Source organism: Heterodontus francisci, chromosome 16 (assembly GCF_036365525.1).
Source record: "Heterodontus francisci isolate sHetFra1 chromosome 16, sHetFra1.hap1, whole genome shotgun sequence".
Lineage (NCBI taxonomy): Eukaryota > Metazoa > Chordata > Chondrichthyes > Heterodontiformes > Heterodontidae > Heterodontus > Heterodontus francisci.
In genome coordinates this window covers 99,407,595-99,431,971 of record NC_090386.1, presented here as the reverse complement: position 1 = coordinate 99,431,971, position 24,377 = coordinate 99,407,595, and the positions used below count along the sequence as shown (strand labels likewise).

The window sequence follows — 24,377 nt, the reverse complement described above, 5'->3', positions numbered from 1 at the left end:
CGAGTGGCCTTGACTCCAGGGAAAATTCTGCTGGGGAAAGACCTGAGTCCAACCCAGGACCCAGTGGAGAGCTGTTCAAATTTGTGCAAGCCCTTCTAAAGTTTGAGGAGGAATTTTTCATTTCTTTTGAAAAGATGAAGTGGCCGAAGGAAAGCAGGTTGATGAGCAGAGTTCATGAAGTTTATGCCTTGCTTTCTGAGGAAGCTTCTGCAGATCATGAGATGGCAAAAAAGGCTATTCTCACTGCTTAGGAGTTAGGCCCTGAAGCTTACAGGCAGAAATTTCAGAACCTGAGCAATGGCTAAACAAGTTCCATTGTCGGAGGTAAAATTGGCAGCACAGGTACCTGAATATCGGAAACTTTCTTTGTGGATTTGGATAATCCGAAGGAAATGGTTAGTAAGTCTTCACTGATCAAAGCTCAGCAAGCCGATCCATAGTTAAGTGAAGTGGCACAATCGGCCCTCACTGAAGCTGAAGCAAAGGGAGTTCCACAAGGCTACGATATTAAAAATGAGATTCTGATGAGGAAGTGGAGACCTCCTCACAGGCCTGCAGATGAAGAATGGACAGTAGTTCACCAGATAGTGGTACCGTTTAAGTATCGCTGGGAAATATTAAAGATCGCCCATGAAGTTGCTATGGAGAGACATGTAGGGATCCGGAAGACCCAATTACGTATAAGTCGACATTTTTACTGGCCAGGTGTTTACCAGGACGTGCTGCAGTTTTGTAAAACGTGCCATATGTGCCAGATTGTGGGAAAACCACAACCTGCCATAAAACCGGCACCTCTAATTCCCAGACTAGTTTTTGGGGAGCCATTTAGCAGGGTGTTGGTAGACTGTGTGGGACATTTACCAAAATCAAAAGCGGGACATCAATATATACTCACTATAATGGATATGGCTACTCGGTTCCCAGAGGCCATTCCCTCGAGAATAATTTCTGCTACAGTAGTGGTAGAAAACTTAACTCATTTCTTCACTCGATATGGATTACCGATTCAGATTCAGTCGGATCAAGGTTCCAACTTTATGTCTAAAATTTCTCAGGAAGTTATGAGTAATCTGGGTATAATACAGTTAAAGTCTTCAGCATACCACCCACAGACACAAGGGGCTTTAGAATGGTACCATCAGAGTCTCAAAACGATGATCAGGGCATATTGTCGTGAATAGCCCCATGATTGGAATAAAGGGCTAGAATTTCTTTTGTTTGCCACCATGGATTCACCTAATTAGTCTACAAGTTTTAGTCCTTTTGAATTTGTTTATGGACATGTGGTAAGAGGTCCTCTAAAACCAATCAAAGTAAAGTTTTTAGACCAGAGGGACGAGTCTTCCATGTTAGATTATGTATCCGTGTTCCATGAGTGGCTCACGAGCGCCTGCGAAGTGGCTCAGGAACACCTTAAAGCTTCCCAAACAACCATGAATAAATGGGCAGACAAGCATGCCTAGAGTCCCTTATAAAATATTTTATTGCAGAGCACTTAGAGAACAGTGGTAGAATTGGGCAGAGTCAACACGGATTTACGAACGGGAAATCACGCTTGACAAATCTACTAGAATTCTTCCAGGATGTAACTAATAGAGTTGATGAGAGGGAGCCAGTGGATGTGGTTTATTTGGACTTTCAGAAGGCTTTCGACAAAGTCCCACATAAGAGATTAGCGTGTAAAATTAAAGCGCATGGGATTGGAGGTAGTGTATTGCGATGGATAGAAAATTGGTTGGCGGACAGAAACAAAGAATAGGGATAAATGGGTCTTTTTCCGAATGACAGGCAGTGACTAGTGGGGTACCACAGGGATCGGTGCTAGGACCCCAGCTATTCACAATATACATTAATGATTTAGATGAGGGAACTAAATGTAATATCTCCAAATTTGCAGATGACACAAAACTGGGTGGGAGGTTGAGTTGCGAGGAGGATGCAGAGAGGCTTCAGGGTGATTTGGACAAGTTGAGTGAGTGGGTTAATGCATGGCAGATGCAGTATAATGTGGATAAATGTGAGGTTATCCACTTTGCAAAAACAGGAAGGCAGATTATCTGAACAGCTATAAACTGAGAGAGGGGAATATGCAGCGAGACCTGGGTGTTCTCGAACACCAGTTGCTGAAGGTAAGCATGCAGGTAGAACAGGCGGTAAAAAAGGCAAAAGGTATGTTGGCCTTCATAGCGAGAGGATTCGAGTACAGGAGCAGGGATGTCTTGCTGCAATTATACTAGGCCTTGGTGAGGCCACACCTGGAATATTGTGTGCAGTTTTGGTCTCCTTATCTGAGGAAGGATGTTCTTGCTGTGGAGGTAGTGCAGCGAAGGTTTACCAGACTGATTCCTGGAATGGTGAGACTGACGTATGAGGAGAGATCGAGTCGGTTAGGATTATATTCGTTGGAGTTCAGAAGAGAGCGAGAGGGGATCTCATAGAAACCTATAAAATTCTAACAGGACTTGACAGGGTAGATGCAGGAAGGATGTTCCCGGTGGTGGGGGAGTCCAGAACCAGGGGTCATAGTCTAAGGATACGGCGTAAACCTTTCAGGACTGAGATGAGGAGAAATTTCTTCACCCAGAGAGTGGTGAGCCTGTGGAATTCGCTACCACAGAAAGCAGTTGAGGCTAAAACATTTTATGTTTTCAAGGAGGAGTTAGATATAGCTCTTGGGTCTAAAGAGATCAAAGGGTATGGGGCGAAAGCAGGAACAGGTTACTGATTTGGATGATCAGCCATGATCATAATGAATGGTGGAGCAGGCTTGAAGACTCGAATGGCCTACCCCTGCTCCTATTTTCTATGTTTCTATGTTTAAGACCTGAACATTTCAACCAGGGGATGAGGCGTATTACTGCCTTTACAGGGTGAACCACTGAAAGCACGATTCAGTGAAACATATAGAGTAGTCAAAAGGATTGGTAAAGTAAATTATTTGATTGACACAAGAGCTTTTTTTTTTATTGAAAGCTAAGAATTCTGTGTGCTTTTAAAGACTGAGAAAAAGGATTTTCTGTGAACATTGAATGCTGAAACTTGAACTAAGTGCATAGACTGCAAGGCACCTGTTTCCAAGCAGCTCAACAGGGAAATGACAGGAAGATTTATGACTGTCACATGACTTATTGTTTGGGTTTTAGTTTCAGTTTTGCAGTGTGAAAAAGACCAGGGAGCTGGAAGCAGCTAGCAGTGAGGTGGCTGGGAATGGTGTTTGCAGACCAGAGAACAAAGACCTATTCTCGAAAGCGTGCCTCTCTCATAAAAATAAATTCTCCATTTGAGTTGGTGGCTGTGGTCTGCCTGGAGAGAGAAAAGACTCCTGGACAGGAAAAGATGAGTTGCTGCTCTCTGTGGAGAAAGGCTCCTTGGCTGAGAGGAAGCCCTGCATTTTTAAAGGTAGCAGATTCCGATTGTCTCTAGTCTCTGAAAAATCTCTGCCTCAGGAGTGATTCCTGCTGCCTCTTGTGTTTTGGGAGATCCTAAAAGCTCAAGAAAGCTTCTACTGCAAGACTGTTATTTCAAAACCCAAGTAGACCTGTTACTACACCCTTTGTTGAAAGATCTATGTGACGCCTGCTACAGACGAAGTGCTGTGAACCCATCACAGACTGTTCATTAATCTCATTAACTTAGAGAGACTCCGAGTTGTAGCATCTTTTCATATATAGATTTATCTCATTATCATTTAAGATTACGTTTATTAATAGTTAATTTTGGTTTATTTTTGTAAAAGATCTCTACAGAGAAAACTTCTTTATGTTTTTTCTTTAACTGTTGTGTGTGTCCGTGTGTTGGGCTATGTTAAAAGGGAACTTTTACATTTCAATCTGTGTGTTAATGCTTTGCATCTTTACTGAATACGTCCTGTTTTATAATAAATTGCTAATTTTGTTGTTCATTAAAGAAATTATGATGAAATAAAAATAGAGTATATAATTGGTTGTATCGGTAACTGGGTAAACATTTAAATATCTTTTGTGACCTATGGAGAAGCAGAACCGGAGAAAGACAGTGCACTCCTCCCACCTCGTTCGTAACACAAGCCCCACAGGTTATTAAATAGAGAAATATTCTTCCAGTCACCAAGAGGAAAACAACTTAGATGACATGCCGTGGCACGTGATCTCCTCAGGCAACATCAGCAAAGCAACAAAAAGCCACATACTGTCCATGTTCTGACCAAATGCAGTCCTCAAATGCATCCTAACTTGCCACCTAGGCCAGAACCAATCACTCCCAAAAACAGAGAGGTCTTGGGGACAATTTTACCCTAACTAGTCAGGTGGAATCAGGTGGAACGCTGATTTTACACTCCGCCCAATGGGGGCAATTTTAATCCATCCCTTCAGTCAGGAAACTGACAGGATTGGGTGCAATGTTGGTTTTACACCCACGTGATTTTACACTCCATTAAAGACAACAGGTAATATTGGCAGGATGTGAAAATCAGCGTTCCACCTGATGCCACTGATTTCTCACCCACCAGGATAGGATAAAATTGCCCTCTTTATGTTTACCTTTAGCACCCTTGTTCTGGTAGCCCCGCCCATCACAGGCATAGAGGGTCAGCTACGAAGCTAGTTGCCAGAAACAAATGACCACTGAAGATGTAATCAGTGACTCACAACCAGAGTGCAAGCAGCAAAATTTTATCAAACCCTTGTAAACTTTGATGCTTCTCCCTTTCAATTCTGCAAAAAAGACTCCCATTTATACAACGCCTTTCATGACCTCGGGTTGGCCCAAACAAATTGACAGCCAACTACGTACTTTTTTGAAGTGCTGCAGGAAACACGGGAGCCAATTTGCACGCAGCCAGATCCCACAAATAGCAATGAGATAAATGACCAAATAACGTTTTAATGATGTTGGTTGAAGGATAGAATATTCACTACAACACGAAGGAGATCTCCCCATGCTCCTCTTCCAAGTGTTACAAGATCCTTTACTTCCATTCAAGAGGGCAGACAGTGCCTCAGTTCAACATCTCACTAGAAAGGCAGGCCCTTACAAACAAACAGTTCTGAGGACTACATTTTAAGTTACACGATGCAAGGGCTTTGAGGCAGAAATTTCACGTTAGGTGAGGTCAATCCAAGTGCATCAAGAGGTTTATCAGTTCCATGTTCAGACAATAACACGAGACACTATAATTAACACAACTGCTCTTCCTGCACATGCCAATTCCTGGGGGATTTCCCCAGTCAACGAGATGGACGATCTGGACAGCTGGTGTCAGCAGCGATAACATCACAGACTATCTCAACTGAGTCTGAGCTTGGTCACACACATATACTTTGCACATTGGACATTTATCACTGCATATTCATCAGGAAAATGAAAGAGTGGCCCATCTTTCCCTTGCTTAACCCAACACAACGGCAGCCAATTGTGGCACCAAGACACCACCTGCAGATACCAGATAACAGCACAAACTGGGAATCAACCCCGGCATCTTCTTTGGTCTGGGTGGCTGCCAGACAGACAAGGTCAAGGCAGATAGTGCAGGAGTCCCCGGAGCGTATCCTACTTTCGACCCAGTATTCAGTTCTGAGTACTGATGGGAGAGAGGATTCCTCTGGAGAGTGCAACGGGAGTCAACACCAGAGCGCCACGGCTGACTCAGCTGTGCGGGGAGGGAGGCGAAAAGACAAGCGAGCAATAGTGTAGGGAATTCTACAGTTAGGGGAACAGACAGGCGTTTCTGTGGTCACAGACGTGATTCCAGGATGGTATGTTGCCTCCCTGGTGCAGGGGTCATGAATAACACCGAACGGCTACAGAGCATTATGGAGGGCGAGGGTGCACAGCCAGAAGTCGTGGTTCACATTGGTACCAACAATATAGGAAGAAAGGGGGATGAGGTCCTGCAGGTTGAGTTTAGGGAGTTAGGAACAAGATTAGCAAGCAGGACGTCAAAGGTAGTAATCTCCAGATTACTCCCAAGGCCACGTGCTAGTGAGTATAGAAGTAGGAAAATACAACAGATGAATGCGTGGCTGGCGAGATGGTGCAGGAGGGAGGGCTTCAGATTTCTGGGGCATTGGGACCAGTTCCGGGGAAGGTGGGACCTGTACAAGACAGTCTACATCTGAACAGGATTGGGACAAATGTTCTTGCAGGAAGGTTTGCTAATGCTGTTGGGGATGGTTTAAACTGGTTAGGCAGGGGGATGGGAACTTCAGGGCAGTTTCAGATAGGACAATAGTTTCAGGGAACGGGAGGCAGAAAATTAGCAAGTGAAACTGAAAGACAGAAGCAGCAAAGGTTAAACAGTGTGCAGCACAGGAATTTGGTAGAGTTAAAGGGTATATATTTAAATGCAAGGAGTATAGTAAATAAAGCCGATGAGCTGTGGGCACAGATAGACACAGGACAACACGATATCATTGCTAGAACGGAAACGGCTTAAAGAGGGGAAAGAATGACAGCTCAACAGCCCTGGATAAAGAGTGTTCGGGCAGGATAGAGAGGGGATAAAAAAGGAGGGAGTGTAGCATTATTGGTTAAATAATCAATTACAGCTGTGAGGAGGGATGATATGCTAAATGAATCATCCAATGAGGCCATATAGGTGGAGCTCAGAAATAAAAAAGGGGCAGCCACACTCCTAGGAGTGTACTATAGACCCCCAAATAGTGAGGGGGGAAAAGAGGAACAAATATGTAGGCAAATTTCTGAGTGCAAAAACTATAAAGCAATAATAGTTGGGATTTCAACTACCCCAATATCAAGAGGGCACTAAATTCTTGAACTGCATTCAAGAGAACTTTTTTAACCAGCACGTAACAAGCCCAACGAGAGGGGCCGCAACTCTAGATTTAGTCTTCAGTAATGAAGCTGGGCAAGTGGAAGTAGTAGCAGTGGGTGACCATTTTGGACATAGTGATCATAATACAGTTAGTTTCAGCATAATTATGGAAAAGGACAAAGATAAAAAAGGAATAAAAGTTCTAAATTGGGGGAAGGCAAATTTTACGAAACTGAGGTGATCTGGCGAAAGTGGACTGGATACAGCTACTTGAAGGAAAATCAGAGGCAAACCAGTGGGAGGCATTCAAAAGCAAGATTCTATAGGCACAGTGTAGGCATGTACCCACAAATATAAAGGGTGGTACTGCCAAATCTGGAGCCCCCTGGTTATCTCGAAGCTTACAGGGCAAGTTAAAGCAGAAAAGGAAAGCTTATGACAATCACAAATATCTTAATACTTTAGAAAGCCTAAAGGAGTATAGAAAGTGCAGGGGTGAAGTAAAAAAGGAAATTAGAAAAGCAAAGAGAGGACATGAAAAATTATTGGCAGGTAAAATCAAGGAAAATCCAAAGAAATTTTATCAGTACATTAAGAGCAAGAGGATAACTAAGGAAAGGGTAGGGTTTATCAGAGATGTACAAGGAAATTTATGCGTGGATGCAGAAGATGTGGGCAGGGTTCTTAATGAGTTTTTTGTCTCGGTCTTCACAAAGGAGAGCGTTGATGCAGACATTGTAGTAAAAGAGGAGTGTGAAATATTAGATACGATAAGCATAATGAGAGAGGCTAAGTACTAGAGGGTCTGACATCCTTGAAAGTGGATAAATCACCAGGGCTGGATGGATTGCATCCAGGTTGTTAAAGGAAGCCAGGGAGGAAATAGCAGATGCGCTGAGGATCATCTTCAAATCCTCACTGGATACGGGCGAGGTGCCAAAGGATTGGAGATCTGAGAACATTATACCATTGTTTAAAAAGGGTGTGAAGGATAGGCCAAATAATTATAGGTCGGTCAGTCTGACCTCGGTGGTGGGTATATTATTAGAATCAATTCTGAGAGACAGGATAAACTGCCACTTAGAAAGGCACTGATTAATCAGGGATAGTCAGCATTGATTTGTTGAGGGAAGATCATGTCTTACTAACTTGATTGAGTTGTTTGAGGAAGTAACAAGGAGGATTGATGAGGGTAGTGCAGTGGATGTGGCCCACATGGATTTTAGTGAAGTATTTGACAAGGTCCCACATGGCAGCCTTGTCAGTAAAGTGAAAGCCCATGGGATACAGGGAAATGTGGCAGGTTGGATCCAAAATTGGCTCAGTGACAGGAAACAAACGGCAATAGTCGACGGATGTTTTTACGAATGAAAAGCTGTTTCCAGTGGTGTTCCACAGGGCTCAGTGTTGGGTCCGTTGCTGTTTGTGGTACATATTAATGATATGGACTTAAATGAGGGAGGCACGATTGGGAAATTTGCTGATGACACAAAAATTGGCCATGTAGTTGATAGTGAAGAGGATAGCTGTAGACTCCAGAATGATATCAATGGTTCGGTTGAGTGGGCGGAAAAGTGGCAAATGGAATTCAATTCAGAGAAGTGTGAGGTAATGCATTCGGGGAGAGAAAACAAAGCGAGGGAATACACAATAAATGGGAGGATATTGAGAGGGATAGAAGAAGTGAGAGACCTTGGAGTGCATGTCCACAGGTTCCTGAAGGTGGCAAGACAGGTAGATAAGAGTGGTGAAGGCGGCATATGGAATGCGTTCCTTCATCGGTCGAGGTATAGAATACAAAAGCAAGGATGTAATGCTGGAACTGTATAAAATGCTGGTGAGGCCACAGCTGCAGTATTGCGTACAGTTCAAGTCACCGCATTAGAGAAGGACATAATTGCTCTGGAGAGTGTACAGAGGAGGTTTACAAAAATGCTGCCAGGGCTTGAAAGTTGCAGTTATGAGGAAAGATTGGATAGGCTAGGGTTGTTTTCCTTAGAACAGAGGCGGCTGAGGGGTGACTTAAGTGAGGCGTACAAAATTAGGAGGGGCGTAGATAGAGCAGACAGGAAGGACCTGTTGCCCCTAGCGGAGAGATCAATTACCAGGGGGCACAGATTTCAGGCGATTGGTAGAAGGATTAGAGGGAACATGAGGAAAAACTATTTAACCCAGAGGGTGGTGGGTGTCTGGAATTCACTGCCAGGAATGGTGGTGGAGGCAGAAACCCTCAACTCACCCTCAAAGGTGGACATGCACCTTAAGTGTTGTAACCTGCAAGGCTACGGACCAGGTGCTGGAAGATGGGATTAGACAGGACGGCTAGTTTTTTTGGCCGGCACAGACACGATAGGCTGAATGGCCTCCTTCTGTGCCGTAATTTTTTTATGGTTCTGTTCAGCTGGGCGTTGCTCCCATCTCAACCTGCAGGCTCCAGCATTGCTACTGGCCCACGGGTTTCAGTATCATTCTAGGCAGTGCAACGACCAACTGTACCAGTTTCTTTTAAATGCCTATATCTAGCAATTTCCACCCATCCCAGTTACATTTCAAGCCTCTCAAATTCCTACTGGATAAAAGTTTTGAATTTCTTCTCTTTGTGGCCCTGCCTCCCTTCCAAACTCCATGAGCGCCCATAAACCTCTCACAATTCATCTGGACAGCTCTGGGGAACGGGTATCTGGGTGTTGACAAATAACCAGCTTTACCTGTGCATCCGTTAGTTCCTCTGCAGCCTGTGTTGCCTTTGCTGCCGACTGCTCATGTTCGGAATTCTCCCCGGGAACGCCACTTTTCCTTTTACCTTTCTTCTTCTTTTCAGTCGGTGTTGGGCCTTGTTCTTTGCTGCAAGGAAATATTTTTTAAATTTTTTTACTTAAATTGTTTCTCTTACATCTTTTTTTAAATGTACAATGTAAGACAATTTTTCTGAACCAGCACTGAACCAAACCAGGGCTCAAGGGGATTATGGCATTGTCAATTTCTGTCTTAACAGCTCTGGAATAATGAAGTAACAGACTTGGGTCAGTGATAATACTCTCCCCTCTTTCAAATAGTCAGCACAGACACGATGAACCAAACAATCTCCTTCTGTGCTCCATCATTCCATGATTCTATGAGTCAGAATGTTTGGGCTTTAACTCCACCTCAACAATAACTTGCATTCATATAGCGCCTTTAACGCAGTAAAATGCCCCAAGGTGCTCCACAGGAACGTCATCAGCCAAAAGTTGACACCGAGTCACATAAGGAGATATTAAGACAACTGACCAAAAGCTTGGTCAAAGAGCCAGATTCTCAAGAGAGTCATTACAGCACTGAAGGAGGCCATTTGGCCCATCAATTCCATGCGGGCCCTCCATGCAGCAATCCAGTCAGTCCATTTCCGTGTAAGTTTATTTCTCTCCAGTGCCCATCCAATTTCGTTTTGGAATCACTGATCATCACTCCTTCCACCACCCTCGTAGGCAGCAAGTTCCAGGTCACTCACTGCAAAACAAATTCCTCCTCACATCCCCTCTGCATCTCTTGCCCAAAACCTTAAATTTGTGTCCCGTAGTCCTTACACCAGCAGCTAATGGAACAGATTTTCTTTGTCTACCTTATCCAAACCTGTCATAATCTTGTACACCTCAATCAAATCTCCCCTCAATCTCCTTTGCTCCAGGGAAACAACCCCAGCTACTCCAACCTAATCTTGTAGCTGAAATCCCTCATCCCTGGAACCATTCTGGTAAATCTCCTCTGCACCCTCTCAAAGACCCTCTCATCCTTCCTAAAGTGAGGTGACCAGAACTGGATGCAATACTCCAGTTGGGGCCTAACCAGAGCTTTATAAAGGTTCAAAGTAACTTCCCTGCTTTTGTACTCAAAACCTCTATTTATGAAGCCCAAGATCCCATATGCTTTGCTAACTACTCTCTCAATATGTCCTGCCAACTTCATAAACCTATGCACACTCTTTAGAACTGTGACATTAAGTGCATATTGCCTTTCCATATCCCTTCTGCCAAAATGCATCACCTCACACTTCCATCTGCCACTTGCTTGCCGATTCTGCTAGCTTATCTATGTCCTGTTGCAGTCGATTGGTATCATCCTCACTATTTGCCACTCCTCCAAGCTTGGTATCATCAGCAATTTTTGAAATTTCACTCTGTATTCCAACATCCAAGTCATTTATATATATCAAAAAAGCAGTGATCCTAGTACTAACCCTTGGGTTACACCACTGTCTACCATTCACCAGTCCAAAAAATAACTACTTACTATGACTCGCTGCTTTCTGTCCTTAAGCCATTTTTATCCAAGCTGGTACTGACTCTCCTATTCCCCGAGCCTCAATTTTAGTTTAGTTTAGAGATACAGCACTGAAACAGGCCCTTCGGCCCACCGAGTCTGTGCCGACCATCAACCACCCGTTTACACTAATCCTGCACTAATCCCATATTCCTATCACATCCCCACCTATCCCTATATATTTCCCTACCACCTACCTATACTAGGGGCAATTTCTAATGGCCAATTTACCTATCAACCTGCAAGTCTTTGGCATGTGGGAGGAAACCGGAGCACCCGGAGGAAACCCACGCAGACACAGGGAGAACTTGCAAACTCCACACAGGCAGTACCCGGAATTGAACCCGGGTCGCTGGAGCTGTGAGGCTGCGGTGCTAACCACTGCGCCACTGTGTCGCAAAACAAAGTTTTGTTAACTTTTGTGTGTTACTTTGTCAAATGTTTTCTTAAAATCCATGTAGACAACATCCATTATATTCCCTTCATCAACCCTCTCTGCTATTTCATCAAAAAACTTAATTAGCTTAGTCTAGCACGATCTGCCTTTTACAAACCCATGCTGGCTATCCTTAATCGTTTCTAAAACCTTACCCACCATTGGTGCTAGCAGACTGGGCTGAGATTACTAGGACTGTCCTTGCACCTTTTCTTGAATAAGGGAGTCACATTTGCAATTCTCCAGTCCTCTGGCACCTCCCCCGTAACTAGGGAAGATTGGAAGATTATGGCAAGCCCTTCCGCTATCTCCATTTCTTTTAGCAACCTGGGATGCAAGCCATCCAGACCAGGTGACTTATCCACCATAAGCATAGCCAGCCTTTCCAATACATCCTCCCTATCAATTTTCACCCTATCCATTACCTCTATCATCTCCGCTTCTAACCGCTATTTTGTCAGCATCCTCTTCCTTAGTAAACACTGATACAAAGTACTCATTAAGTATTCCAGCACAGTCCTGTGCATCTAAGCATCTATCACCCTCTTTGTCCCTAATTGGACCCACCCCAACTCTTACTACTTGCTTACTGTTTACATGCCAGAAGATTTTTGGGTTTCCTTTATGTTGAGTGCTATTCTTTTCTCGTATTCTCTCTCTGCTTTTTATTTTACTCATCACTTCCTCTCTCAATTTACTGTATTTGACACATATTAATGGAGGAAGTAGAGAAGTTTAGGGAGAGAATTCCAGAGCTTAGGGCCGAGGCAGCTGAAGATACAACCACCAAAAGGTGGAGTGGTTAAAATCGGGGATGTGCAAGAGGCCAGAAGTAGGGGAGGCTAGTGTGGAGCATAGACCTGTTGGGCTAAGTGGCCTTTTTCAGTGCTGTAACTTATCAATCAACATTTGGTGTTCAAGGCTCACACAGGGGGACTGGTCTCTTTGACAAAGTATTTGAGGACTTCCAGGTCTGTGGAGCTGTACCCAACAAGAGTCAGCACCTTCAGGAGGAAGATGATCATCTTGGGAAAAAACACAGCATTAACACACACTTTGCCTTTGTCCCAGGACAGTTTTGTTATTTAGTCACCCTCTACCCTATCTAACACCTTCCCCTTTGTTCTTTGCCCCACCCCCTCATCTTCACTTGCTTAAAACCTAAATTCTTTTCTAACCTTTGCCAGTTCTGATGAAAGATCACAGATTTGAAGCGTTAACTTTGCTTCTCTCTCCACAGATGCTGCCAGACCTGCTGAGTTTTTCCAGAACTTTTTGTTTTTGTTTCAGATTTCCAGCATCTGCAGTAATTTGCTTTTATTCTGGGAAATACAGTACTGTGGAGTGGAAGTAGACAGCAAGGGAATAAACTCAGCTTTCAGACATTATAAAATTGGATTAAACGCCTCAAATTAACATATCAGCTTTAAAAAGATTAAACACGTGAATCTTTCTTATAAATGCACAAAGACTACATCAAGAGTTATGAAACATAATTTAGGTCTCATCAGTGAACTGGCCTGATAACTCACTGGTGACAGGAGCAGGTTGTGGTCAGTGCCACGAACGGAATATAAATCTGAGCCAATTAGTCGTTGGAATGCATTAAGCTTCATCCATAAATTAAAAAATTACAAAAGGTTATGTGAATGAGATGAAGAGGCTTAAAAGGTTTAGGAAGCACTACATGCTTCTGTTCCAGAGCGTGCTATCGATCTTCATATATAAAACTTATGCAGTGAATCCTGCTGACAGATTCAGATGACCAACTACAAAAGCCTGTAGTCATTAGAACATCCTTACTTCACCTCATTGCCCGGGAACTCAAAGTCATGACCTCCTACAGTGCACCAGATTTTAAAACAACATTTAGATACTTGCACATTTTTCTAGTCTCCTCTCCTAATTATTTCACCCTTGGTGCAATCCCATATTGTGTGCCCCCATGAAATAGGACAAAGCTTACCAAAACTACTGCTGAGTGTGATATGACACAAAACTCTGGGCAATGTCGCCTGGCTAAGCTTCCTACACTTAGTGAAAGTATGAATGCCCTAGAACAATCAGGAGTGTTAACCCAGGGACCATCGGATGTGAATGCACGAGGCCCTTGGTTGTGTTATTTAATTCACAGCATCCGTTACATCATTTTCGTGGCTGACAACAAGCCAACTGAAAACAGAATGGAGATCAAATCTGGGACTTTTCTGGCCTGCGTAACACAGAGACAAAAAGGAGCCATTGTGACTGGCAATTTAAAAAATAACAAATTGTTCTTGGGATGTGTGCAAAGTTGACAAGACTGGCATTTATTGCCCATCCCCAATTACCCTCAGAAGATGGTGACCTAATCGTTTAACTGCTGTAATCCACGTGGTGAAGAATCGAAGGTACTCCCATAGTGCTGTGAGGGAGGATGTTTCAGGATTTTGACCCAGTGATGACAAAGGAAGGGCGAAATATTTCCAAGTCAGGATGGTGCGTGGCTTGGAGGGGAACTTGGAGATAATGACATTGCTGCTCTTTTCCTTCTAGGTGGTGGAGGGGAGGAAGGGGTTGTTGAAGTAACCTTGTTGAGTTGCTGCAGTGCATATTGTAGCTGGTACACACTGCAGCCACAGTGCGTCGGTAGTGGAGGGAGTGAATGCTAAGCCTGGTGACAGAGGTACCAACCAAGAGAAGTGCTTTGTCCCGGATGGTGTTGAGCTTGTAGAGTGTTGTTGCAAATGCACTCATCTAGGAAAGTGGTGAGTATTCCTTCACACTCCCGACTGGAACCTTGTAAGTCATGGAGAGGCACTGATGAATCAATAAGTAAGCTACTGATTGCAAAATAAACAGTCTCTGCCCTGCTTTTGTAACTGTGCCACTATGGCTGGTCCATTTGAACTCCAGGTCAATGGTGCATTAGGATGTCTCTTGCCCGCACAAGCCTGGACATTAGCCTGATGCTGCTGTGGGTTGCCACATTATCATTGGAATTTTTTTTTTATATATTCGTGGGTTGGTTGGTTCTGGCAAGTCTGTCCCAACTCTGGTTGTTCTGAGGTGGTGGTGGTGGACCTCCTTCACGAATTGCTGCATATGCAGTTTGATGCAACTGAATGGTTTGCTAGGCCACTTCAGAGGACAGTTAAGAGTCAACGAGTGTGGGACAGCAATCACATGTAGGCCAGATCAGGGAAGGACGGCAGTTTTACTTCCCTAAAGGACATTAGTGAACCAGTCGGATTTTTATGAAAGTATTACAGCTTCATGGTCACTTTAACTGACACCAGCTTTTTATTTCCAGATTTTTAAACTTACTTTTTAAAACTGAGTTCAAATTCTCAAACTGCCTTGGGGGATTCCATTCACCAATCTTTGGATTACGAGTTCAGTGACATAACCATCATACAGAGTTACGAAGAGCCTACCTACAGTACAGAAATAGGCCATTGTCTGTACTCCATGCAAGCCTCCTCCCACCCCTCTTCATCTCAACCCATCAACCTATTCCTTTCTCCCTCATGCTTGTAACTAGCCTCCCCTTAAATGTATCAACGCTATCCACCTCAACCACTCCACATGGTAGCGAGTGCCTCTATCAGGTCACCCCTCAACCTTCTCTTTTCTAAAGAAAAGAGCCCCAGCATTTTCAGCCTTTCATGATAAGTATTAGATCTAATATTCTTATAAATCTTTTTTGCACTCTCTCCTGTGCCTCTATACCCTTTTTACAATATGGTAACCAGCACTGTTCACAGTGCTCACAATATGATTGAATTTTACATTCAGTTTGAAAGAGTGGGTCTAAGATGAGTATTTTAAATTTAAATAAGGGCAATTATGTGGGCATGAAAGCTGAGCCAGCTGAAGTGAACTGGGTTACTAGGCTAGGAGACAGACCAATAGAGAAGCAGTGGCAGACATTCAAGGGGATATTTCAGAATACTCAGAATAAGTATATTCCCACTATAAAGAAAAATTCGAAGGGAAGGACCTACCATCCATGGTTAACTAAAGAAGTTAAGGAAAGAATCAAACTTAAGGAAAAAGCATATAATTGCGCAAAGATGAGTGGCAGGTCAGATGATTGGTCAGAATATAAAAAGAGAATGACTAAAAGCTTAATCAGAAGAAAGAGATTAGAGTATGAGAGGAAGGTAGCTAGAAATGTAAAAACAGATAGCAAGAGCTTCTACAGGTATTTAAAAAGGAAAAGAGTAAAATGAGTGTTGGTCTTCTGGAGTGAGAATGGGGAGTTAATTGTAGATAATCAGGAAATGCAGATGAAATTAACAAATATTTTGCTTCTGTCTTCACTATAAAGGATACAAAAATCATTCCAGTAATAGCTGTAAATTAGGAGGTGGAAGGAAGGGAGGAACTTGGTGAAATTACAATCACCAGGGAAGCGGTACTGAGCAAACTGATGGAGCTGCGGACTGACAAGTCCTAATGGGCTTCATCCTAGGATCTTAAAAGAGGTGGCTAATGAGGTAGTAAATGTGTTGGTGTTAATTTTTCAAAATGCGCTAGATTCTAGAAAGGTTCCATCAGACTGGAAAGTAGCAAACACAACCCCTCTGTTCAAGTGGGGGGAGGGAAAACAGAAAACAGATCACTATTGGCCAGTTAGCTTGTGGGGAAGGTGTTAAAATCAATTAAGAAGGCTATAGCTGGGCACTTAGAAAAACTCAAGGTAATCGGAAATAGTCAACATGGTTTTGTGAAAGGGAAATCATGTTTAACCAATTTATTGGAGTTCTTTGAAGGAGTAACATGCTCTGTGGATAAAGGGGAACCAATTGACGTACTGTACTTGGATTTCCAGAAGGCATTTGACAAGGTGTTATATAAAAGGTTATCGCACAAAGTAGGAGCTCATGGTGTAGGGGGTAACATTAGCATGGATAGAAGATTGGCTGGCTGGCAGAAAACAGAGTATGCATCAATGGGTCCTTTTCTGATTGGCAGGATGTGACAAGTGGAGTCCCGCAGGGGTCTGTGCTGGGGCCTCAACTTTTTACAATTTATATCAATGACTTAGATGAGGGGTGCAAGGGTATGGTAGTTAAATTTGCAGATGACACAAAGAGGTGTAGGAAAATATGTTGTGAAGAGGACATGAGGTTGCAGACCAATCCAGATAGGTTGAGTGAGTGGGCAAAAATCTGGCAGATGGGATATAATGTGGAAAAATGTGAAGTTGTTCGCTTTGGCAGGAAGAATAAAAAAGCAGAGTATTACTTAAACGGAGAACTACTGCAGAATTCCGAGGTGCAAAGGGATCTAGGTGTTCTAGTGCATGAGTCACAAAAAGTGAGTATGCAGGTACAGCAAATCATAAAGAAGGCTAATGAATGCCAACCTTTATTGTGAGAGGAATTGAAAATAAAAGTAAGGATGTTATGCTTCAGTTATATAGGGCATTGGTGAGACCACATCTCGAATACGGTGTGCAGTTTTGGTCTCCTCATTTAAGGAAGGATGTAAATGCGTTGGAGGCAGTTCAGAGGTGGTTTACTAGATTGATACCTGGAATGAGCGGGTTGTCTTAGGAGGAAAGGTTAGACAGACTGGGCTTGTTTTCACTGGAGTTTAGAACAGTCAGGGGGGACTTGATTGACGTTTATAAGATCCTGAACAGTCTTGACAAGGTGGATGTGGAAAGGATGTTCCTTCTTGTGGGTGGGTCCAGAACTAGGGGGGCACTGTTTTAAAATTAGGGGTCGCCCTTTTAGAACAAAGATGAGGAGAACATTTTTATCTGAGGGTTGTGCGAATTTGGAACTCTCTGCCCCAGAAGGTGGTGGATGCGGGGTCACTGAAAATTTTTAAGGTGGAGGTAGATAGATTAGTGTTAGGCAAGGGAATCAAAGGTTGCCGGGTAGATGGGAGTGTGGAATTCGAGACACAAACAGACCAGCCACTATCTTATTGAGTGGCGGAGCAGGCTCGAGGGTCCCAATGGCCTTCTTCTGCTCCTAATTCGTATGTATTCCAGGTGTGAAGGTTTGATGCAAATTTAACAAATTCTCTGCATTTCAATTCTATCCCACTAGAAATGAACCCCAGTGCTTTGTTTTTTTTAATATGAAGATCTTATTAACCAGTGTTGCTACTTGTAATTTGTGTATTTGTACCCCATTAAGACCCATTTAGGCTGTTATCCATATGGTCTCCATATTCTTCCTAACAAAATGTACCATCTTATACTTACCTATATTGAATTTCATTTGCCAATTACAAGCCCATCTGCAAGTTTATTACTATCTTCTTGTATTTTGCCACAGTCTTACTCAATATCTATCACACGCTCCTTCCAATTAGGTGCTGACAGCAAAGTTTGAAATTATACTTCCAATTGCCGAGCTCAAATTGTTTATTGTAAATTATGCACAACGGCGGCCCCATCACTGATCCCTGTGGAATACCACTTTTTGCCCATCTGAGCAACTGCCTACTCTGCTTTCTGTTCTGTACCCAACTTCCTTTTATCCTGTTGCCATATCCCATACTCTTTTTTTATTCTTTCATGGGATGTGGGCATCGCTGGCAAGGCCACCATTTGCTGCCCATCCCTAATTACCCTTGAACTGAGTGGCTTGCTGGGCCATTTCAGAGAGCAGTTAAGAGTTAACTACATTGCTGTGGGTCTGGAGCCACATATAGGCCAGACCAGGTAAGGACAGCAGATTTCCTCCCCGAAAAAGACGGGCTTTTATGACAATCAATGCTAGTTTCATGACACCATTACTGAGACTAACTTTCATTTCCATGAATTTTATGAATTAATTGAATTTAATTCCACCAGCTGCCGTGGTGGGAATTGAACCTGTGTCCCCAGGGCATTAGCCTGTGCCTCTGGATTACCAATCCAGTGACATTACCACTACGCCAATGTCTCCCCAACTCATACAGATATGAAAGAAGCCAAACCCTATGGAATCGACAGCAAACAGCCGCACTTCTGACATACGGATGAAGGGAAGTTATTAGTCATGCAGTCAAAGCTAATTCATGTGAAAAGCTTCCTTAAGGAACTCCTTCTGTGATGTCCTGGGATGGTGATAATAGATTATTTATAAACCCATCTCTTTGTCTAAGGTCAATGTTGAGAACTCCCAGGGGCATTCCCACCTGATTGCGAACTCTACCCCCCAGTGGGATAGGATGGTGATGTAGGATTCTGAATGTTGGCTGATGGCTATGATTGCGAGCAATGTTCCCTCGAATTGCATGGGTGTGCAACCCAGGATATACCGCGCAGAGAACAAACAGGCCGCGCACAACCAACATTCCCTTTAAGACGCGTGCATGTGCGACTGCAAAACAATCTTAAAGGAGACCGCGCACACCAGAGAGAATTAATGGGAACATTGATTGAGTGTACTATTATGCCAGGCTGTTTCTGGACTAGTCTGTAGGACAATAGCCTCCAGCTGTCAGTGAGGAAGACTAGGCTGAGAACATATTACTCTTTCCTTGATAAGATGCCGGGATCATTGCTGATTTTACTATTATTGTCCTCTGAAGTTGCAACCCAGTTTATCAAGCACAGTGTGGGACTCCAGTCAAATGTCTCACTCTCACCTCTTAGTCAGACAGTTGTGGGTTCAACCACACCAAAGACTGACCCTCCAGAGCAGTACTGAGGGACTGCTGTGCTGTCTTTCAGATGCGATATTAAACTCAGGCTCCATCTGCCGTCTCAGGTGAATGTAAAAGGTCCCATGGCACTTTCTTGAAAAGTGGGGGAGTTCTCTCTGTGTCCTGGGCCAGTATTTCTCTCATTGCTGTTTGTCGGAGCTTGTGATGCACAATTTGGCTATCATGTTTCCCGACATTACAACAGCGATTATAATTCATTAGCTACAAAGAAGTTTGGGACGTTCTGAGGTCATGAAAGGCGTGTACAAATTTCCTGTATTATTGGTAAACATCCCCTTGCTGTGAGATGTGGTTTTAAATCAAGGCCCCGCAGCCATGACATGGATTTAGGAAAACTCTCTTATAATACAATCATAGCCCCTTTCTTTGCTGGCTTGCTGGAATGTGAGCAACGCAGATGGTAACCAGGGAGAACCAGCACCTGTCAATCCTCATAAAACTGTATTCCAAACTTCTCAAACTACTGGAAAATGTTAAATTATAAACTGTCGGCTGTGCAAACCAATAGTGGAGCTCAGACTGTGACCATCACCGGGCTATGCTTTCAATAGCGCTTCACATCAGAGTAGGGTTGCCAACTCTGGAGATTTCACCAGATGAGTTTCCGCCTTTAATTGCCCCACCTTCAAGCTATTGGTCACTTGACAAATCCCTCTTCACAGCACATCCCTTTCTGCAACTATTGCAGTGTACAGACAGACACTTTTGTTAACCCACTGGATGATTGTTGACTGTCAAACAGCCTTTGGACAGCAAGATCCAAATCCTTTCTTTTGCTTTTACAGCTCAATGGCTTTCCAAAATTGCATCAGGGATCTCAAAATGACTCCTACATGAATTTAACAGCAGCCAAAGTTAAGATGAATTTACTTCCAAATTTAACCTGATTTCACTGACCTGCTCAATATTGTCAGCGGTTAGTAAGTGTCAACAGACTACGTGAGCGCGAGAGGCCTCACAGCCTTATACGATGTAAATGTCAAGTACAATCCACACAAGAATACAGGCCATTGGACAGTAATCAGTAGCAGGAGCCCTGGCCAATTTACTCTTCTTCCGAAGCGAAAGATATGGATTCAGCTACAACAGAGTTGTCCAACCTTTTCGGGCTGAAGGCCGCATTGCGATTTTTGCTCGGCCCAGAGGGCCAGTGAGTAAATTTGAAAGATCAAGGCATTGAAAATTTATCTTCCTAATAATGTGCATTATTATGAAGATTTAAATGAGAAGACTAATTTATTGACTTATTTTCTCGTCACTATAGAGCCCTTTCCCATCCTGAGTGGCGTGAAACAGGGCTGTGTTCTCGCACCCACACTTTTTGGGATTTTCTTCTCCCTGCTGCTTTCACATGCGTTCAAGTCCTCTGAAGAAAGAATGTTCCTCCACACAAGATCAGGGGGCAGGTTGTTCAACCTTGCCCATCTAAGAGCAAAGTCCAAAGTATGGAAAGTCCTCATCAGGGAACTCCTCTTTGCTGACGATGCTGCTTTAACATCTCACACTGAAGAGTGCCTGCAGAGTCTCATCGACAGGTTTGTGGCTGCCTGTAATGAATTTGGCCTAACCATCAGCCTCAAGAAAACGAACATCATGGGACAGGACGTCAGAAATGCTCCATCCATCAATATTGGCGACCACGCTCTGGAAGTGGTTCAAGAGTTCACCTACCTAGGCTCAACTATCACCAGTAACCTGTCTCTAGATGCAGAAATCAACAAGCGCATGGGAAAGGCTTCCACTGCTATGTCCAGACTGGCCAAGAGAGTGTGGGAAAATGGCGCACTGACACAGAACACAAAAGTCCGAGTGTATCAGGCCTGTGTCCTCAGTACCTTGCTCTATGGCAGCGAGGCCTGGACAACGTATGCAAGCCAAGAGCAACGTCTCAATTCATTCCATCTTCGCTGCCTCCGGAGAATACTTGGCATCAGGTGGCAGGACCGTATCTCCAACACAGAAGTCCTCGAGGCGGCCAACAGCCACAGCTTGTACACACTACTGAGTCAGCGGCGCTCAAGATGGCTTGGTTATGTGAGCCGCATGGAAGATGGCAGGATCCCCAAAGACACATTGTACAGCGAGCTCGCCACTGGTATCAGACCCACCGGCCGTCCACGTCTCCGCTTTAAAGACGTCTGCAAACGCGACATGAAATCCTGTGACATTGATCACAAGTCGTGGGAGTCAGTTGCCAGCGTTCGCCAGAGCTGGCGGGCAGCCATAAAGACAGGGCTAAAATGTGGCGAGTCGAAGAGACTTAGTAGTTGGCAGGAAAAAAGACAGAGGCGCAAGGGGAGAGCCAACTGTGCAACAGCTCCGACAAACAAATTTCTCTGCAGCACCTGTGGAAGAGCCTGTCACAAGGGGAGAGCCAACTGTGCAACAGCTCCGACAAACAAATTTCTCTGCAGCACCTGTGGAAGAGCCTGTCACTCTAGAATTGGCCTTTATAGCCACTCCAGGCGCTGCTTCACAAACCACTGACCACCTCCAGGCGCGTATCCATCGTCTCTCGAGATAATGAGGCCCAAAAGAAGAATATTGAAAACTGATTCAGTGATATACCTGGCATTGTTTTTGCTTTAATAAGCAGTCAATCTCTGTCCACACACTTGATGCAGCGATGCAGAGTATTCTGGACAGATGTTCACCTTTCAGCAGAGACCTTGGTCTCTCTTTCCTCTCTCCCCGTGCTGTGTGTGTGTCTCATTCTCTCTTCTCTCCCCTCTAGGTCTAGGGGACACAGATTGAAAGTTTTGGGTAAAAGATGCAGCGGGAATATGAGGAAGCACTTTTTTTTTTTACACAGCGGGTGGTAATGACCTGGAACTCGCTGCCCACAAGGGTGGTGGAAGTGGAGACAATCAATGACTTCAAGAGGAAGCTGGATGGCCACCTGAGAGAAATAGACTTGCAGGGCTATGGGGAGTGAGGCAGGGAGTGGAACTGACAGCATAGTTCCATGCAGAGCTAGCAAAGGCTTGATGGACAGAATGGCCACCTTCTGTGCCATAAGTAAATGACTGAATCTTTCTCCCCCTCCTCCACCCCTTTCACTCCCTCTCTCCACTCCCCCCTTTCTCTCCCCCCACCTTTCTCCCTTTCTCTCTCGGCCCCCCCCTTCTCTCCCTCTCCTCTCCCCCCACCTCCTCTCGTCCATTTCTCTCCCTCCCAACATTTCTCCTTTTCTCTCTGTCCCCCCCCCATCCCCCCATATCTCCCACTCTCTCGGCCACCCCTTCCCACTCCCTTTGCTCCCGGCAACCCCCCCCTTCGCTCCATCCCTCTCGCCACCCCCCCCCCACCCCACCTCGCTCGGCGACCCCCCCCCTTCGTTCCATCTCTCTCGGTCCCTGCCCCCCTCCTCTCTGCCACCCCCCCCATCCCTCTCTCTCTCTCCGCCCCCTTCTCGCCCTCTCGCCGCCCCCCCCCCGCCCCCCCTCTCGCCGTCTCTCCGCCCCCCCCCCCTCGCCGTCTCTCCGCCCCCCCCCCCTCGCCGTCTCTCCGCACCCCCCTCTCTCTCCGTCTCCCCGCCCCCCCTCTCTCTCCGTCTCTCCGCCCCCCTCTCTCTCCGTCTCTCCGCCCCCCTCTCTCTCCGTCGCTCCGCCCCCCTCTCTCTCCGTCGCTCCGCCCCCCTCTCTCTCCGTCGCTCCGCCCCCCTCCCTCTCCGTCGCTCCGCCCCCCTCCCTCTCCGTCGCTCCGCCCCCCTCCCTCTCCGTCGCTCCGCCCCCCTCCCTCTCCGTCGCTCCGCCCCCCTCCCTCTCCGTCGCTCCGCCCCCCTCCCTCTCCGTCGCTCCGCCCCCCTCCCTCTCCGTCGCTCCGCCCCCCTCCCTCTCCGTCGCTCCGCCCCCCTCTCTCTCCGTCGCTCCGCCCCCCTCTCTCTCCGTCGCTCCGCCCCCCTCTCTCTCCGTCGCTCCGCCCCCCTCTCTCTCCGTCGCTCCGCCCCCCTCTCTCTCCGTCGCTCCGCCCCCCTCTCTCTCCGTCGCTCCGCCCCCCTCTCTCTCCGTCGCTCCGCCCCCCTCTCTCTCCGTCGCTCCGCCCCCCTCTCTCTCCGTCGCTCCGCCCCCCTCTCTCTCCGTCGCTCCGCCCCCCTCTCTCTCCGTCGCTCCGCCCCCCTCTCTCTCCGTCGCTCCGCCCCCCTCTCTCTCCGTCGCTCCGCCCCCCTCTCTCTCCGTCGCTCCGCCCCCCTCTCTCTCCGTCGCTCCGCCCCCCTCTCTCTCCGTCGCTCCGCCCCCCTCTCTCTCCGTCGCTCCGCCCCCCTCTCTCTCCGTCGCTCCGCCCCCCTCTCTCTCCGTCGCTCCGCCCCCCTCTCTCTCCGTCGCTCCGCCCCCCTCTCTCTCCGTCGCTCCGCCCCCCTCTCTCTCCGTCGCTCCGCCCCCCTCTCTCTCCGTCGCTCCGCCCCCCTCTCTCTCCGTCGCTCCGCCCCCCTCTCTCTCCGTCGCTCCGCCCCCCTCTCTCTCCGTCGCTCCGCCCCCCTCTCTCTCCGTCGCTCCGCCCCCCTCTCTCTCCGTCGCTCCGCCCCCCTCTCTCTCCGTCGCTCCGCCCCCCTCTCTCTCCGTCGCTCCGCCCCCCTCTCTCTCCGTCGCTCCGCCCCCCTCTCTCTCCGTCTCTCCGCCCCCCTCTCTCTCCGTCTCTCCGCCCCCCTCTCTCTCCGTCTCTCCGCCCCCCTCTCTCTCCGTCTCTCCGCCCCCCTCTCTCTCCGTCTCTCCGCCCCCCTCTCTCTCCGTCTCTCCGCCCCCCTCTCTCTCCGTCTCTCCGCCCCCCTCTCTCTCCGTCTCTCCGCCCCCCTCTCTCTCCGTCTCTCCGCCCCCCTCTCTCTCCGTCTCTCCGCCCCCCTCTCTCTCCGTCTCTCCGCCCCCCTCTCTCTCCGTCTCTCCGCCCCCCTCTCTCTCCGTCTCTCCGCCCCCCTCTCTCTCCGTCTCTCCGCCCCCCTCTCTCTCCGTCTCTCCGCCCCCCTCTCTCTCCGTCTCTCCGCCCCCCTCTCTCTCCGTCTCTCCGCCCCCCTCTCTCTCCGTCTCTCCGCCCCCCTCTCTCTCCGTCTCTCCGCCCCCCTCTCTCTCCGTCTCTCCGCCCCCCTCTCTCTCCGTCTCTCCGCCCCCCTCTCTCTCCGTCTCTCCGCCCCCCTCTCTCTCCGTCTCTCCGCCCCCCTCTCTCTCCGTCTCTCCGCCCCCCTCTCTCTCCGTCTCTCCGCCCCCCTCTCTCTCCGTCTCTCCGCCCCCCTCTCTCTCC

General features: G+C 46.5%; 1 protein-coding gene across 3 annotated transcripts in view; it reads right to left on the bottom strand.

Annotated features, from left to right (window-relative positions):
* chd6 (chromodomain helicase DNA binding protein 6) overlaps positions 1 to 24,377 on the bottom strand; it is a 344,698-nt gene that overhangs the window by 213,366 nt on the left and 106,955 nt on the right. For all 3 annotated transcript variants that reach the window (XM_068048713.1, XM_068048715.1, XM_068048714.1), the window contains one exon: positions 9,463 to 9,598. In XM_068048713.1, the coding sequence (XP_067904814.1) occupies positions 9,463 to 9,598 (136 nt within the window). The remainder of the gene's footprint in view (positions 1 to 9,462; positions 9,599 to 24,377) is intronic.